At 39.2% G+C, this 14,616-nt stretch overlaps 1 protein-coding gene across 1 annotated transcript in view; it reads right to left on the reverse strand.

The window, feature by feature from the left end:
* Positions 1-1,277: 1,277 nt before the first annotated feature.
* FREM2 (FRAS1 related extracellular matrix 2) overlaps positions 1,278-14,616 on the reverse strand; it is a 159,465-nt gene continuing 146,126 nt past the window's right edge. The window contains exons 17-24 of the mRNA XM_004577506.3: positions 12,357-12,549; positions 10,802-10,906; positions 9,373-9,500; positions 9,135-9,269; positions 8,182-8,308; positions 7,210-7,397; positions 6,855-7,001; positions 1,278-4,058 (exon numbers count right to left, since the gene is read on the reverse strand). Coding sequence (XP_004577563.2) covers positions 3,558-4,058; positions 6,855-7,001; positions 7,210-7,397; positions 8,182-8,308; positions 9,135-9,269; positions 9,373-9,500; positions 10,802-10,906; positions 12,357-12,549 — 1,524 coding nt within the window. The 3' untranslated portion in view covers positions 1,278-3,557. The remainder of the gene's footprint in view (positions 4,059-6,854; positions 7,002-7,209; positions 7,398-8,181; positions 8,309-9,134; positions 9,270-9,372; positions 9,501-10,801; positions 10,907-12,356; positions 12,550-14,616) is intronic.

The raw sequence follows: 14,616 nt of genomic DNA on the forward strand, positions 1-14,616 counted from the left end.
TGACTGAGTGAAGCGGACTTGAGGGGGCGCCTGGATCACTAGAGAGCTGGAAGGAGTGTCTGTGTACTGTATTCATTCTTGGAATAAAGTAGTTTGTCACACAAAGGAAAAGTGCACGCGGCAGTACCCACGGTGATACAATACACCTTCTCTTTATGAGTTTGTGAAGTTCACTAAATTACATGTCTGAAATATTTTTGTATTATATCAGTGCTCTGTAATACAGGGCTCTTTAGATACAAAGAGTAAAATAATACAAATCCTGACCCTTTCTTTATTTAGTTTTATATTTTTACTGGTATATTTGGAAGCTACAGAGGGAGAGAGAGTAGGAACGCAAGAGCGAGAGAGAGAGAGAGAGAGAGAGAGAGCAACAGAGAAAGTGAGACAGCAAACATTCAGCCACTGATTTACATCTCAGATGCCCACAAGGACCAGGACTCTGGATTGCCTGAAGCTAGGTACCAGGCCCCACGTGGGTGGCAAGAACAATTATTTGAAGGCTTTCCAGGGTCTGCCTTGGCAGTAATCCGAAATCAAATGACACAGGCATCTCAATTGGCAACTTGGCTACTAAACTAAAAATGCTCACCCCATCCTGACACAAAGAAAGAGCAAAATTCGAATGTTATCTGCCAGAGGCAAGAAAAGCAGCTTGGTTTGCATGTAATTACAAAAACAGCTAATTCTAGATGAATATTTGGTAAATTAATTGAGGGAGCAAATGTTTATAAATAGGATCATCATTAAAATATACATGATTGATATAAGTGGCAATATTTACTTTTGGGGGGTTTATTATGTAGGATTAACAGGGTCTTGGCTGAAATCAGGGGCCACTGGGTATCAAAGGGGATATTATTGCTTGCATCCTGTTTTCTGTGGGAAGTTATTTTATGTGTGTGTTGGATAATACCAGAATAGATCTCATAAAAAAAAGCATCGAAAATAAGAGCCTTTTTTTACTTAAACATTTTTTTCCCACTGAAAGAATTTTCAAATCATTTATGTCTATCAAATCTCACCTTGAGTAAATAGGCATTAAGGAAATGATATAAACATTTCATGTGTTTTACACTGAAGAAAGCAATGTCCACTTATTTACCACAGATGCTCTGTTATTTTAAAGGGTGACAGGAAGAAAGTGGAGAGAAACAGGGAAGAAATAGAAGAGACGGGCAGAGGGAGAGAAGTTTCTCTAGGTAAGGATACACTTGTTTTATATTTCATAAGCTCTCCAATTTATAGACAACTTCATTAGAACAACACTTTGTAGAGTGATATTTGGTATCAAACGAGTCTGGCCCCAAGACTTGAAACAGATAAAGGCAATGATACTCCAATAATTATTGTGTTCAGTGACAGATGTACAAACATTGCCTAACAGTCATAGCTGAAGTTCGTAACTGCAAAAGCATCAGAAAATCTATGCAGACATTTTCTTTAACAATCCACGTACATTGAACCCAATTCTAAGTAGCAAGAAACTCATGTGCTACCTGAAATTCCTTAATTTTGTTGAATCCCATGCAAGTGGTGAGGTAGCCAAAGAAGGAACTAAGTATTTGTCAGGAGGTAAAGCAATAGAAAGGCTAATTAAGATAGTATCATTTGTTTTGAGAAATGAACTCCTGGCTTACAGAGTCTTTTTATAGCAGTCCTTTACGGAGGTCTTTGAGATGCAGATGTTATTTATAAATGCTCCAAAAGGAAGGATACTTCAGTTTATTCCTTTAAATATTTAGAATGAGAACAGCAGAGTTGCCTAAAAAGAGGCAAACATTAAACACTGTTGACCTCTTTCCCAGCGCCTTACACTTTCTTCCTGTTCTCAATCTAGAAACGGGTTGTCCTCATAGACCAAATAAGATGTGCACAGATGATGTCAGAGTTTGCTTTCCAAAATATCTCCATCACACTGGCATATTCACCTTGGCTAATTTACGTCTGGAAGTGAAGGGACAATCCAGGAAGCACTGGAAGGTTCATCTTTGCACATCTTCTACCCTTATTTTTATTTTCTATGCACTTACAAGTATTTGGAAGACTGGTCATTAACTTAGTAACATTTCCACTTTCCAACCCAAGCTCCTGCCATTTGGAAAAGACACATTTCTGCAGAATGGTGATGTGAATCTCACTCAAGATCTCCAGTTTTGTGAGGTGAATGAATAGCAATGTTACAAAGCATGTTTGTTTGGATTCTGAGAAGTCCCTCACTTTTCTAGTCCATAAAGTGAACAATGCCAGGGAGGGATGACAAGTGATGTTGGACATCTCCAAGATCATGTCTGGAGTGATGGTTATAAGAATTCTCATGGTTTGGATCAGAGACAAGTAAACGGATAATAAAATGCCCCATCGTTAATTTAAGTTCTCTACATTATTGTGTAGCTGCTACTCTGAGGACTAACCTCATCTGTCATGTCAAAATGTTCTTTTATTCTAATCATATGCATAAGAAGCACTCTAGTTATACATGTAATATTAATAAATACCTCTTTCTCCCTTCACCATCTGTAATGATGTTTTTCATTGTCAAATATAGGTTGAATACTGCAAACATCTAGGCTCAGTTCTCAGAGAACATTGTCTTGCAATGAATCTATTTTTTCTTTGTTATCTACCAATTTTTTCATTTCCCAGGAATGTTGAATATCAAGAAGTATATCATCATGCAAAAGCCTTATTGTTACTCACTATGTGCCTAAACAGAACAGTTTCTCTTAAAATTCTCTTCCAGAATTAAGATACTCTTTGGTTTAACTTAATATTAAATAAACAAATAAAGCAAGGAAGGTTTGGTGTGGATGAGAAGCCATTCAAATCCAGACGTGTGAATTTCCTTTCTTTCGGCTTTCCTTTCATTATCTTCAAAATAGTAGAAAAAAATAAATTGTGGGTTGAGCTACCCCTTGTCATAAATCTATGCTGTCTTCATTCATGAGAAAACTTGTTATAACAAGCAGTATGCTCATTACTCTTCTAAACTACCAATCAATCAGTGCCTTTCTGGTACCATTCTGCAATACAAGGAATCTTCAAAAAGTTATTGGAAAATGAATATTGTGAAAAACTCCACATGGATTTCAAAGTTTTTTATGCACCAAAGTCTAGTTATTTTTTAATTCTTTTTCCATAAACTTTTTGAAGTGCCTTCACACGGTGAATAAACAATGTGATGATTGCACCTTCAACATTCTGAGATAACAGCAACCTCCTCGTACACCTCTGAGTCTTTAGCACCATGGAATAGGTTCCTTTTACTGGGGAGAGGATGGGCCTACAAAGGGAGGCCCATTGCTCATGGTCCATCTATGGGCTCTGTAAAGGCATGAATACAGCATTGCCACACTCTAGACAAGAGCAAAGATGTGGTCTGAATTTGTCCTTTGGTGCATGGAAGAGTAGACAGAATTCAAAGTATACATTAGTACAGATGAGTTCTCTGAGCAGCTTCATCACAAGTTCCCCCATATCTGTGGTTTACCAGAAGTATCAGGTAGTCTTTTGTCTTTTTTGAGGCACTTGTAAAATCGGAATTCCACCTGTGGTCATCACACTTCTGAGCTGTCGTGGTGGTGGCTCTGTGTGGGCATCATGGGCTCTCTGCTGCTGGAGCCCTTTGGGTCTTTCTTCTCCCTGCTGCTCTTCTTTCTCTTGCGCATCATCATGGCAATGACAGTGAGACAGATGGTGAGTAATCCTACCCCAATGCCTCCCACGACAGTGAGCAGGTGCACCTCGGAACTTGGACTGTTAAGCTCCCGTGGGAGGACACCATCAGGGGGAACTCTCCCATGGGGGATCTGCCTCTTGTGGGTGCGGTCTAGGGCAATATGCTGGATGTTTGTTCCCCGGTTGTTATCAGCGCCGATCTCTGATGCCAGTGATGGTGCGCTCTGGATCTCCCTCTTCTTCCTGCCAGTGGGCTTTCCCTGATGCACCAGGGAGTGATATTGCTTCTCTATACTTCTTTTTCCAATGCCACGATTGGCATTGTCTTTGGATCTTACTGTGTAGATCGTGTGAATGTACCATTCTCGTCCCAGAGCAACCTAGAAAACAAAAAACCTTTATTTGTTAGGAAGGGAGATACCATGGCAACCAAATTCATGACTGTCTCCAATTAATGGCAGAGATAATCACAATGTCAAATCAACTTTGTGTCATGAACTTAGTATATCTGAGTAGGTAACATATGCAAAGTTTTGTAGAAAGCACTCTATGTGTAGTCTGTGTAACTGCTGTGGGAGCAGGTACCACTAAATTTCTGGCCCTTCTAGAACATGAATGCTGCAAAGAATCTAGCTTACCTATTAAAAAAATGTGTATATAAGAACAGATAGCACTCCAGCTGTAGGTAACTATCTAGGTTGCCTTGTGTCTACGTAAGCATTACACGGCTGGGAAAAAAGCAGTCAATAGTTGGCAGGTATTCTGGACCTGGTTAATGCCAAATATGTGTTAACTATATCAGCATCCCAGCATAGTTAAGATAGGCATGGAACTCTGCACACCACACTGCACATTGATGGAAGGTGGGACACCCCCCCTCCAGGCATACCATGTGCTGCTGAGTGGTGGCGGATGGCATGGGTTGGGGCTGCAGACTGCTTGGGGACAGGGACCGGGGGATGTGTAGGAGTGGCAGATGCCGAAAGCATGTTTGACAGGTGAAGAATGACCTCTTGGGGGCTTCCACAGATCAGGCAATTGCACTCTCAGGCAGGCAAGGAAGGTGATACAAGGTAATGTAGGGTGGGGAAACTGGAGGGCATATCTGGGTTAGACCAAGGTACCAGCTCATGTGGAAGACCTCAGCTGGGCTATGTAGCATCACCTACTGCCCACTGGCACACATTAAAACTGGGGCTGTTATTAATATAGGATTGCAGATTCCTTTCTCAAAATGCAGATTTCATTTCCTTTGGATATATTCCCAGAATTGTGACAGCCAGGTCACACGGCAGATTGATTTTCAGTTCTCTTCTCACGCTCCATTCTGACTTCCATAGTGGTTGTACTAGCCTACACTTCCACCAATGGCAAAGGAGGGTAACTTTCTTCCCACATCCACACCAGGTGGTGGTGTTAGTAGAATTCTGAATGTAGGCCAATCTCACTGAAGTTAGGTGGAACCTCAATGTGGCTTTCATTTGTATTTCCCTGACAGCTAGGGAGCCTGACCCCCGCCCCACCCTAATCTGAAGCCTGTCCTTTCCAACTATGCAAAAAATATTGAAAATAAAATCTAAAGCTTAAAATAAAAAAATAGAAGAGCATATAGCAGTTTAGTGTCTGGTGCAATGCCAACCAAGTTGGTAATGGAACAAGTAAGATTACAGATCAAAAAATTCTGAAGTTTAGGACTTTTCTGTTAAGACTTCCTGGTTATTTACATACAAAATCCCAGAAAAGGTCCATTTTCAGGATTTTCCAGGGTCTGGGAAACGGAAGGAGTTTTCTTTTGCTATTTTAAAAAATATTTATTTATTTGAAAAGTCAAAGTAATAGAGAGAAATGGAGGGAACAGAGAAAGCGAGACCTTCCACCTGCTTGTTCAGTCCTCAAATGCCTGTAGCATCCAGGATGGACCAGGACAAAGCCAGGAACTGGGAACTCATTCTTAGTCTCCCATGTAGGTGGCAGAAATTAAAATACTTGGGTCATCATCTTTGACATCTCAGACACATTAAAAGGAAGTTGGAGACAGTGTGAAACAGCCAAAGCTTGAGCCAGGTACTCAGGTATGGGATGCAGGCATCTCAATTAGGGGCTTAACCCATAGTACCGCAACACTTACCAGAAGGAGTCATTTTTGATAACTCTTTATAATATTCAGGGCATAGGAAACATAGAGGACTTAAAGAGTTAAAGGTAAAAAGAAAAACACCAAATGTCGCACTTACTATTTTTGTTTGAAAATATTCAAAATAAGACAAATAGTTTAAAGACTGGAATTGCAGCATTGCATGTTAAGCTGCTGCCTCTAATGCCGGTATCCTGCATGAGCACCTGATTGTGTGTCGGCTGCTCCATTTCCAATCCAGCTCCTACTAATGGTCTGGGAAAGCAGCAGAGGATGGCCCAATTGCTTGGGCTCCTGCACCCACATGAGAGATCTGGAAGAAGCTCCTGGCTGCTGACTTCACTCTGGCACAGTCCAAGTACTGCAGTCATCTGGTGAACGAATCAGTGGATGAAAGATCTCTCTCTCTCTCTCCTTCTCTCTCATCCCCTGCCTCTTTGTCTCTCTGTAATTCTGCCTTTCAAATAAGTAGCATAAATCTAAAACAAAAAAAGAAAAATACTTTAAAAATATTCCTTCCCTATTTTTAATGAAAATAACGTTTCTCCAGCCCACTGTCTCAGGATAATTTTCAGCGAGTATCCTAATGTGTTCATTTGCTCCTGCAAGGATTCACATGTGTGGTGTTGGCTGCTCACTGTTGTCATGGCTTTCCGTGTCCTCTCTGCTTCTGTATTTTGGGCCAAGGAATTTCTGGCTTGTTTATCAAATCCTTCTGCTGTGCATAATTGCTTTTCTGAATCCAGCAGTTCATCCACTATCACTCTAAAAAATCATACAAAGTCAATACAAAATTGTAGAAAAAGAACAAATGAACCAATTCTCAGATCTATATGCGTATATATTTTAAAAATAATAACAATAATAATAGTAGCTAGAGTTCATGCTCTGCTTGCTAGGTGTCCAGTATGGTTCTTTGTGCTTTATGGGCCCTGCTGTATTCAATGTTTTCATTAACTACATGCGGTTTTACTCTTACTGCCATTTGTAGATGAGGTGTATGAGGTATAACATTTTGATAAACTAGCTTGTTTCGGCCTACCTGAAAGAGTGGTGTGGAGTCTACTTTAAATCCATCAGATCCCGGCTGATTCACCAGCAGAATGGCTTCCGGGTCATCCACCGCCAGCTTGGCATTAAACAGGACATTTCCAAAACTGGTAACTTGTGTCTCTGGCTGAGCTTTGTCCTTTAGATAATAAGGAAAATGATGATTACTGTAGATCATGCAACTCTTACAAGGGCACCATATCTTCCTCTTAGTCTTAGGCAGTTCCACATGACTGTCAAATGTCGCCACGTGGTTTAGTTTCAAATGCTGAGGTTATTTTCATCATCGTACATAAGGCTTATGCTTGAAAAGCAGTCAAGTTCATGGCTTGGATAAAGACACTCACCACAATTTTAAATCTGTATAAGAGTGAAGGAGAATCAGCTAGGCAGCCATATTCTGCATTCGTTGGACTGTATTTGGGAACATATCCGTCGGCCCCAGTGCACAGGAACACCTTCTCAATGCTGCAGTAGAAGGAATCACCTAGATTCTGGACAGGGTCTACCATGACACGACCGTAAATTATGTCACCTGAAATACATGTGTTATTTCTGCTGTAAGTTATGGACATCAACATAAGGCTGGAAGTAGGTAGTGACAACACTGACACGGACTATTTCTGTTGCTAATTTCTATTGAATATTGAAGACCTTTTGGTGTTAGTTTTAGGATTTGCTCTGCTGCCAAGCCTCAGATAAGCTGACCTTGAAAATGGACCATGAGTGATGAATGACTAATTGAGGTTCAGGTGCTCAGGCACTGTTGGGAATAATCTCAAGATCTGGGGTTTAAGTTGGCATTTGCAACATTAAATTGTGGGTTCAAATTTGATTTCCACTGCTAAGAAAGAAAGCATCAATAAAAAGCCAAATTAATCTTATTTGCCTTCAAAAAATGAAACCCTCTGCTCCTTCATCATTATTTCATAGCTGTTAATGCACCTCTGCTACATACGTTGAAGTTTCCTACTAGGTCCAGAGAGGTACAATTTGCCCATGAAAAATTTATGGTCTCATGTAGTTGTAGTATTTGAGTCCACACAAACTCGAAAAAAGACAAAAATCCAAGAAAAAAAATCCACACTTGCTCCAAAAGCTATTGAGGTGAGGGAGATAGATAGAGGATAAAAATCCAGAATTAAAAAAATAATGTCCAATAACATATACCTAATTTCAAGGATTCTTTACATCTGCCAAAGTGATTCTCAGTTACATCCTCACAGTTGCAAAACCAGTTATGGCTTTTGCTCCTCAAACTCAATCCTATTAAAGGGCAGCATATAAATATGAAAAGCAACTCATTGATGAAGTGATACCTTCGGCAAAGGCAACATCGCTCTCTTGCCCAAATCCCATGGATCCATCAGACAACCACAGACTCTTCTTGGAGAGGAGGTACATTTGAGTGTTCAAACTAAACTCAGCGGCTACTGGATCGCTGACCTAAAACCAAGTGTGAAAGTTCTGTTACACACAGTGGATGGTTTTGATGGTACACACACACACACACACACACACCATTCATGACATACATACACACTTTACACGAATGTGTGGAACAATAAATATTGCACTGTGATTTTATATTCAGTTAAATCAATGTAAGGAACGGCAACATTGGTTTTGCCCTTCTTGAAGAAGTAAAGCTTGTCAGGTTAAATAACTTCAAAGATTCATTAAGTACTTGTAAATATCATGATCAATAAAAAGTTGACATTTAGGGTAAATTCTTGGACAAAAGGTGCTATACTATTTTTTTTAAAGGTATAATGGCAGGTAGGGACTTTAAAGGTAGAGATTCTTTTTTTTTTTTTTTCATGGGTAAAGTCCATTCATTCCAGGCAGGACAATAAGAGTACAGTTCTTTATACAAAGATATTTGGGAAACTTTCTGTTTGTTTCATTCTGCAGGGAGCATTCTTCTTGCGTATAGTCACCATTTAGTAGAGATTCTTTTTGATGAGAGACAATAAGATGAAGAACAGAAGAATTTCAAGGAATATCCCCAAATTCTCAAGGTCTCAAATTTCAGGAAACAACAGCATATCAGAAAACACCACTTGCATAAACTTAGCAACAGATAAGAGGCCATTCTGGGTTTTTTTCCCCCACTTCCCAAACTTGGCCTTATTGAGGAGAATTGCAAAATTAACTGTGGTAAGGACAAACTGTTTTTATTGTTCTTTCCTTCCTTCCTTGACATAAGTAAACAGTTAACTTTAGCAAATTAGGATTCTACAAACAATGATGATAATTCAATGAGACACACCTGTTGGAATCGAATGTCAAAATCAAAGGTGATTGGCTCTCTGGGATTGCAGGTGATGGGCAGGCGGTACTCCTGACTGGATGGCGTGGTGCATGGCACCAGTTTTACTGTATAGGTCCCTGAGTAGTCACGTACCTTTGAGGAGAACAGGAGATATTTAGCATATATCAAAAACAATTATGAAGTATAGTCAGTTTGCAACAGAAAGAAGACCTAAGTCAGACTCTTTGTCACTTACTGCAAAGTCAGAGACAAAACTCCATTGCTGGATGGGCTGATTGTAGGTCGGTTCACTCCTGATGAGGCGCAGGGAGAAAGTCAGACCTGGATGGTCAGCTGACGTGATCATGGAGTTCGTAAAGGAGGCTATGGAAGAGCCAACCAGAACAAAGGAATGCTGCTTAAATGTAAAACTGTCTAATGGCTTAGGGTTTTCAAGGTACCTCATTATACAATATTTGCTTTTCTTGTTATAGTAAGCCTACGGAATGTGCGGGCTGGTATAGTTATCTCTATTTTACAGATGAAGAAACTGGACTGAGAGTGATTCTGTCAAGATCACATGGATAGGATGTGTGACTTCCGATAACTCAGTACACTCTTTATTCTATAATACTGTCAAAATATAACTGCAGAAATGCTCCTACTGTTCAGAGCTCTCTTCCAGGGAGGCAGAGCACTACAATAAAGGCTGATGTGAAAGCATGTATTGTGGGCCAGAGCTGCTGAACTTAAAACAGTCTGTTAGCATCTACACAGCTGGGCAAACCCCATTTATGAATGAAATCTAACTTTAATTAGACTGCCTGCAATTGTGGCTGAACAAGGATCCAGTGTTCTGGCAAGGTAGACACGTGGTAGGGTACTATAAAGACCAGGAAATCCAGAAGTATCAGTTCTAATAGGCAAAACAATTCCTTTTGGTTCTCTAGTCCTTGTGTCTCAGTCCCATGGAAAATACAACAAGCCCTCTCTTTCTTCCTGAATCTTCAGCCTCTTTTCCTTTGTTAGAGCTCACACCCTAAACAGAAATGACACAGAAGTAGGGAGTGACAATTTGGCACTCTACCGAAACGCAGAAACCAATTTATTAGCATGGAAAGTAAAAAAATAGACTAAATTTAATGAAGTATCCTTGATAATAAAAGCAAAGAAAGTTCGACATGGAGTCTCAGGGGCCATGGCCTCACTGATATTCAAAGCACAGCTCAACACAAATTGCCCAGCCAATACTTACTAAACATAATTATAGTTAACATTTGAAATGTAAGTATGAGAGTAAAGTACAACTTCTGACTCTATTATAGAAAGGGTTTTCACAGCACCCACAAAAGTCCGAACACAGAAGTGCTTACTAAATGTGCACCTGAAATTAAATTTTCCTGAACAATGGTAGCAAGCCAGGGAAAGGATTTGTTATTCCCATCTAGCAATCCAAAGAAAACCCCATTTAAAATGAACTCTGCAAAGCTTTTCGATCATTTTGCTCTAATTATTTTGCATGTTTTCATAATGATAATTTTATGGATAATGAGATGAAGTTGAACAATGATAGAGCCTTCATGTGTACACTTTGGACTTAAAGACTTCAAAGCTAATAGTGTGAATGTGGAAAAACTAGATCCTCACTGTTGTGGGGTGGCTATTAATCCAAATCGTGAGCTCACCTGGATGTGACAGCACAAACAGCCCATGGAACTGAGCCTCTGTCTTGAAGTTCACTGCCAAACGCCCCTCCTCACCTATGCGCATGCTGGTTGGATAAAGAGAACCTATTTTGGGGAAGGCAAACAAGTTGGACATTTCAGTGGTTAGAGGCTTCTCATGTACAGATCCATCCCCCAAAATCAGTTTTGATTTGCATTGTCTGAAACCATTCTAGGACAATGGTATTAGCAGAAGCACTTTGAACAAGATAGACAGAAGTTCCTTTGCTTTCTTTATAATGAGAAAAGATGTGTAAAAGAGAGGTTAAATGAATTATGAAGTATATATTGTAATAGGTCAACTTTCATTTTTTGCTTTGAAAGTTTTCATCTAGAAGAATAAAAATGTACATTCAGAGATGTGACAAAGGTGTCAAAATTGAAGAGATTTGGACATGTAAGTGGAAATAATGAGTTCTCAAAAAAAAAGTTTCCAAATTCTATAGGTGTATAAAATTCTCTGAAACCTTTCCCCCAAACAAAAGCAGTTTGACAAATTTGGGCTACAGATGTAAATAAGAAGCAACCAGGCCTTACACAGAAGTTGAAAACACAGACAGCCACAGAGGAATCTCATGATTCACTTAAATTTATACCTAAGGCACAATGTGCAATTAAAAGATGTAGAACGAGCTGGAATTATTATTCAGAATGATAATATCACTCATCACATTGTCCCAAGATAATTTTCATTTGTTTAAGACAGTGAATTTATATCAGAGATATACCAGTAACTTTGTTTTCTGACTGGCTAGTAAAACAGTGTTCTATACAATTACAGCATCAGATAGTAACGTACGCCAGGAAGCAAAAAGCACTAATACTGCTTTTGGACAGTGACCTTTACGTTTGTGGACTGTGAACATGTGATTCTGACATGGAAATTGGAACAAGGTTTTGCAGATGTTGACGGGCCCAATATGGCATTCACTACCAGTCTTCCAGCGCTTTCAACTAAAACATCATAGTCAATAGAATAATAAGATGCAAGGAAATGTGTTTTGCCTCTATTCAGAAGAAATTAAATCCCAGAGAGATTAAGCAACATGTTGGAGATCACACAACCAGTTAGTTTTAGAACAGAATTTTAATTCAGGACATAATTTGTATTGGATTGTAAGATGTATCTCTCACTTAAAAAAAAAAGTCTTTCTCTTGGATTCAGTCTTTATTTTCAATTGGAATTTGCTCTGTGCATTTTGTAGAACCCAGAGATACGCATATTTTATGATGCATGGCACATATCTGATCAATTATTTAAGATAAACTATAAGGCAAAATAATCATGAATGTAGAATTTGATTTCACAGCCATGTATTATGCAAAATTTAATGTGCTAATATGATTTTGCTAAACCAGTTTTTCCCATTGCAAAGCTGAAATGATCATAGTATTAGGTAGTAATTCAAAAAGACTGAAGGCCGTTTCTATTATTTTTAGCTAAAGTAAAAGGAAATCCTGTGAAGTAATTTCGACAGGTAAGAAAATTATCATTTCCCAAGTCTGATGAACCCACCTTGTAGCTCAGCCTCTGGCGGGCTGCCAAGTCCATCATTCCACAAGATGGCAGTGTCGTACACGAAAGTCAGACGGAGCTCCGACTTCAAGTCAAAATGCTGCCAGCCTCCTATCCCCACGGGTGAATGGAACACATAGGAAACATACAGAGGGACCCGAAGAGTCACGTAGGACTGGACCAGGTTCAGCACCTAAAAAACAGCGTAGTTACCAATACTACTCCGCATTAGCTAAGTGAGTCTATTATTGTACAAACCATTTCTTTTTTGACTTAACTGAAGATTTTGAGTGATCACTGGAGGAAAAAGGATAGCATGTTTCTCTTCTTCCACCTCGTTTAATTTGCTATCAGTTAAACAGTTGTAAATATTACTTTCATGCAACAGAGGATATTTACCAGAAATCCTTAAGATAAACCATATTATTTGGAGCTGTACCCTTGTAGTCCTTTATATTGTAGTGCAGCTTTATTAAGATACAATGATAGTCATACAATTATTTATATCTTAAACTGCATATATAGTTCCTATACCAAATAATTCATTTATTTAAAGTGGACAATTCAAGGTTCTTAGTATATTCAAGGAGTTGTGCAACCATTGTTGTAATATTTATTTATTTTATTGGAAAGGCAGATTTCAGAGAGGAGGAGAGACAGAGAAAGCGCTTCCTTATGCTGATTTGCTCCCCAAGAGGCCACACTGGTCAGAACTGAGTTGATCTGACGCCAAGAGCCAGGAAATTCTTATGGGTCTACCACCCAGGTGTAGGGTCCCAAGGTGTTGGTCCATTCTTTCTTGCCTTCCCAGGTCACAAACAGGGAGCTGTAAGGGAAATAGAACAGCCGGAAAATGAACTGGTGTTTATATGGGATCCTGGTACATGCAAGGTGAGGATTTAGCCACGAAGCTATCACACAGGGTACTCTCGTTACCAATTTTAGAATACTGTTTTCACCTCTAAAATGAACTCCGTATTCAGTGAGGGGTGGAGTGGGAGGAGGCGTAAAAATTGAACTCCATACTCAATAGCAGTCACCACCAACTCCCAATTTTTCCCAATCTCTAGGAACCACTCTGTGTGTTTGTATATTCTTGATATTTTGTGTCATTAGCATCACAAACATGAATTTTTTTGTGATGGAATATTTCAGTTGGCATGATATTTTTAATGATTATGTAAGTTATATTATGCTTTAATATTTTCCTCTCATTTTATTACTGAACAGCAGCCATTGCCTGAGCATATTATATTTAAGTTATATACTTATAAGTTGATGGATTTTTGAGTTGTTTCTAATTTTTTACTTTTTTTTTCTTTTATTCTGTCTTAAAATTTCTTTCATGTTGGACAATCTCATTTTTTTATGTATTAAAAATACCAATTAATTTATGTAAAATGCAGAGTTACATACAGAGAGAGAGAGAGAGAGAACAAGCTTCCATCTGCTGTATCATTCTCCAAAGGCTGCAATGGCCGGAGCTGGGCCAGTTTGACATCTTTTAACTTTTTTAAAATAAAGATTTATTTCCTTTTATTGAGAAGGCAGACTTAGAGAAAGAGAAAGGAAAAGATTCCCCCCTCTACTGCTTTATTCCTTAAATGGCTTCAATGGCTGGAGCTGAGCTGATCTGAAGTCAGGAGCCTTTTCCAGGTCTCCCATATAGGTACAGGATCCCAAAGACTTGGGTCATCCTCCATTCCTTTCCTAGGCCATAAACAGGGAGCTAGATTGGAAGTGGAGCCCATATGGGATGCTGGCACTTGCAGCTGGAGAATTAGTTTGTTGAGCCACTGTGTCAGCCCCCATCTTCTATCTTTTAATTCCATTTTCTAGGAATCTTTTAAAATGTCAGTATATGTGAATGGGTGGATGGATGGGTAGATGATGACAGAGACAGAAAGAGTTAGGAAAAACACAGTTTAGACAACCAAAACAGATTTCTCATGGAATTCTTTATACTTCCTACCTGCCGATATTAGCACCGAGATTCGGTCTCTGTCTTTCTACTGTCTCAAAACTGTCTTTAATTCAATAAGTGACTGTCCATAAGAACATCCAACAAATGGAAGAGACCTAAGTGCCCATCTGCTGATGCATGGATACACTGGGATTCTGCTTAGCCAGGAAAGGGATGAGATCTTGTCATTTGTGACAACATGGATGGAATTTGAGGTCATTATGTTATATGATATAACCAAAGCATGGAAAAACATATATCATGTGATGTCACTTATCTGAGGTGTCTGATAACATG

This window comes from Ochotona princeps, chromosome 12 (genome assembly GCF_030435755.1).
Source record: "Ochotona princeps isolate mOchPri1 chromosome 12, mOchPri1.hap1, whole genome shotgun sequence".
NCBI classification, from domain to species: Eukaryota; Metazoa; Chordata; class Mammalia; order Lagomorpha; family Ochotonidae; genus Ochotona; species Ochotona princeps.